Source organism: Cricetulus griseus, chromosome 3, assembly GCF_003668045.3.
Source record: "Cricetulus griseus strain 17A/GY chromosome 3, alternate assembly CriGri-PICRH-1.0, whole genome shotgun sequence".
Taxonomy (NCBI): Eukaryota; Metazoa; Chordata; class Mammalia; order Rodentia; family Cricetidae; genus Cricetulus; species Cricetulus griseus.
The window spans coordinates 192,288,899-192,290,813 of record NC_048596.1 but is presented as its reverse complement, the minus strand read 5'-3'; the positions used below and the strand labels follow the sequence as shown (position 1 = coordinate 192,290,813).

At 63.9% G+C, this 1,915-nt stretch overlaps 1 protein-coding gene across 1 annotated transcript; it reads left to right on the top strand.

Annotated features, from left to right (window-relative positions):
* Nucleotides 1-250: 250 nt before the first annotated feature.
* LOC113835141 (transcription factor Maf) lies at nucleotides 251-1,520 on the top strand. Its single transcript, XM_035441463.1, has one exon. The coding sequence runs from the start codon at nucleotides 251-253 to the stop codon at nucleotides 1,355-1,357; it is 1,107 nt and encodes a 368-aa protein (XP_035297354.1). The 3' UTR covers nucleotides 1,358-1,520.
* The last annotated feature ends 395 nt before the right edge of the window (nucleotides 1,521-1,915 follow it).

The window sequence follows — 1,915 nt, the reverse complement described above, 5'->3', positions numbered from 1 at the left end:
AGAGCAAGAGAGAAAAGAGAGAGAGCACATTGGCGTGAGCAGGGGGGAGGGAGGCGGGCGCGGGGGCTGCGGGCAGGGCGGGGGGTGTGTGCACGCTCGAGCTTTCGGGCCACAGCCACCGCCGCGCGAGCTAGAAGCGCCCTAGCCCGGCAAGCTGGCTCACCCGCTGGCCACCCAGCACAGCCCGCTGGCCCCTCTCCTGCAGCCCATCTGGCGGAGCGGCGGCGGCGGCGGCGGCGGAGGCAGGAGGATGGCTTCAGAACTGGCAATGAACAATTCCGACCTGCCCACCAGTCCCCTGGCCATGGAATATGTTAATGACTTCGATCTGATGAAGTTTGAAGTGAAAAAGGAACCGGTGGAGACCGACCGCATCATCAGCCAGTGCGGCCGTCTCATCGCTGGGGGCTCGCTGTCCTCTACCCCCATGAGCACGCCCTGCAGCTCGGTGCCCCCGTCCCCCAGCTTCTCGGCGCCCAGCCCGGGCTCGGGCAGCGAACAGAAGGCGCACCTGGAAGACTACTACTGGATGACCGGCTACCCGCAGCAGCTCAACCCCGAGGCGCTGGGCTTCAGCCCGGAGGACGCGGTCGAGGCACTCATCAGCAACAGCCACCAGCTCCAGGGTGGCTTCGATGGCTACGCGCGGGGAGCACAGCAGCTGGCCGCAGCGGCGGGGGCCGGCGCCGGCGCCTCCCTGGGCGGCAGCAGCGAGGAGATGGGCCCCGCCGCCGCCGTGGTGTCCGCCGTGATCGCCGCGGCCGCCGCACAGAGCGGCGCGGCACCGCACTACCATCATCACCACCACCACGCCGCGGGGCACCACCACCACCCGACGGCCGGCGCCCCGGGAGCCGCGGGCAACGCGTCCGCCTCTGCGGGCGGCGCGGGTGGCGCGGCGGCGGCCCGGCCAGCGCCGGAGGCGGGCGGCGGCGCGGGGCGGCGGGGGCGCGGCGGGGCGGGGGGCGCCCTGCACCCGCACCATGCTGCGGGAGGCCTGCACTTCGACGACCGCTTCTCGGACGAGCAGTTGGTGACCATGTCGGTGCGCGAGCTGAACCGGCAGCTGCGAGGGGTCAGCAAGGAGGAGGTGATCCGACTGAAGCAGAAGAGGCGGACCCTGAAAAACCGCGGCTATGCCCAGTCCTGCCGCTTCAAGAGGGTGCAGCAGAGACACGTCCTGGAGTCGGAGAAGAACCAGCTGCTGCAGCAGGTCGACCACCTCAAGCAGGAGATCTCCAGGCTGGTGCGCGAAAGGGACGCCTACAAGGAGAAATACGAGAAGTTGGTGAGCAGCGGGTTCCGAGAAAACGGCTCAAGCAGCGACAACCCGTCCTCTCCCGAATTTTTCATGTGAGTGTGACACGCGATCCCAGCTAGCCACCTTGTTAAATGCTCCGTGGGGGTCCGGCTTCTGAGTGGGCTTGCTAGTTGCAGGGCCACGCTCGCCACCACCTCGCCCCCTCCCCTGGCGAGTTTGCTCCCCTTGGCCTTGCACACACAGAGAGACACACACAGACACGGACACACACACACACACACACACACACACACACACACACACACACACACACACACCAAACTTGTGGTGGTGGTGGTGACTGTTTTGAATTGGGGAGGGGAGGGGTGTCTGGCTCATGGATTGCCAACCTGAATTCCCCATAACTTGCTAGCTTGGTTGTTTTGTTCTTTTTTTTTAAAACACCCCCCCCCCCCCCGCTCCACACACACACAGATACATACACACCCGGGACTTGCACAAGGGTCAAAGATCTGAGCAGAGTACTTCATGTAGGACATAGCTCACCTTTGAATCCGGCCATCAATCGCCCGTATTTTTTTTTTTTTCTTTCTTCTTTTTTCAGTTCATGAGCTGGTGTTCATTCTCTGTGTGTGTGTTTATTTTGTTTGGATT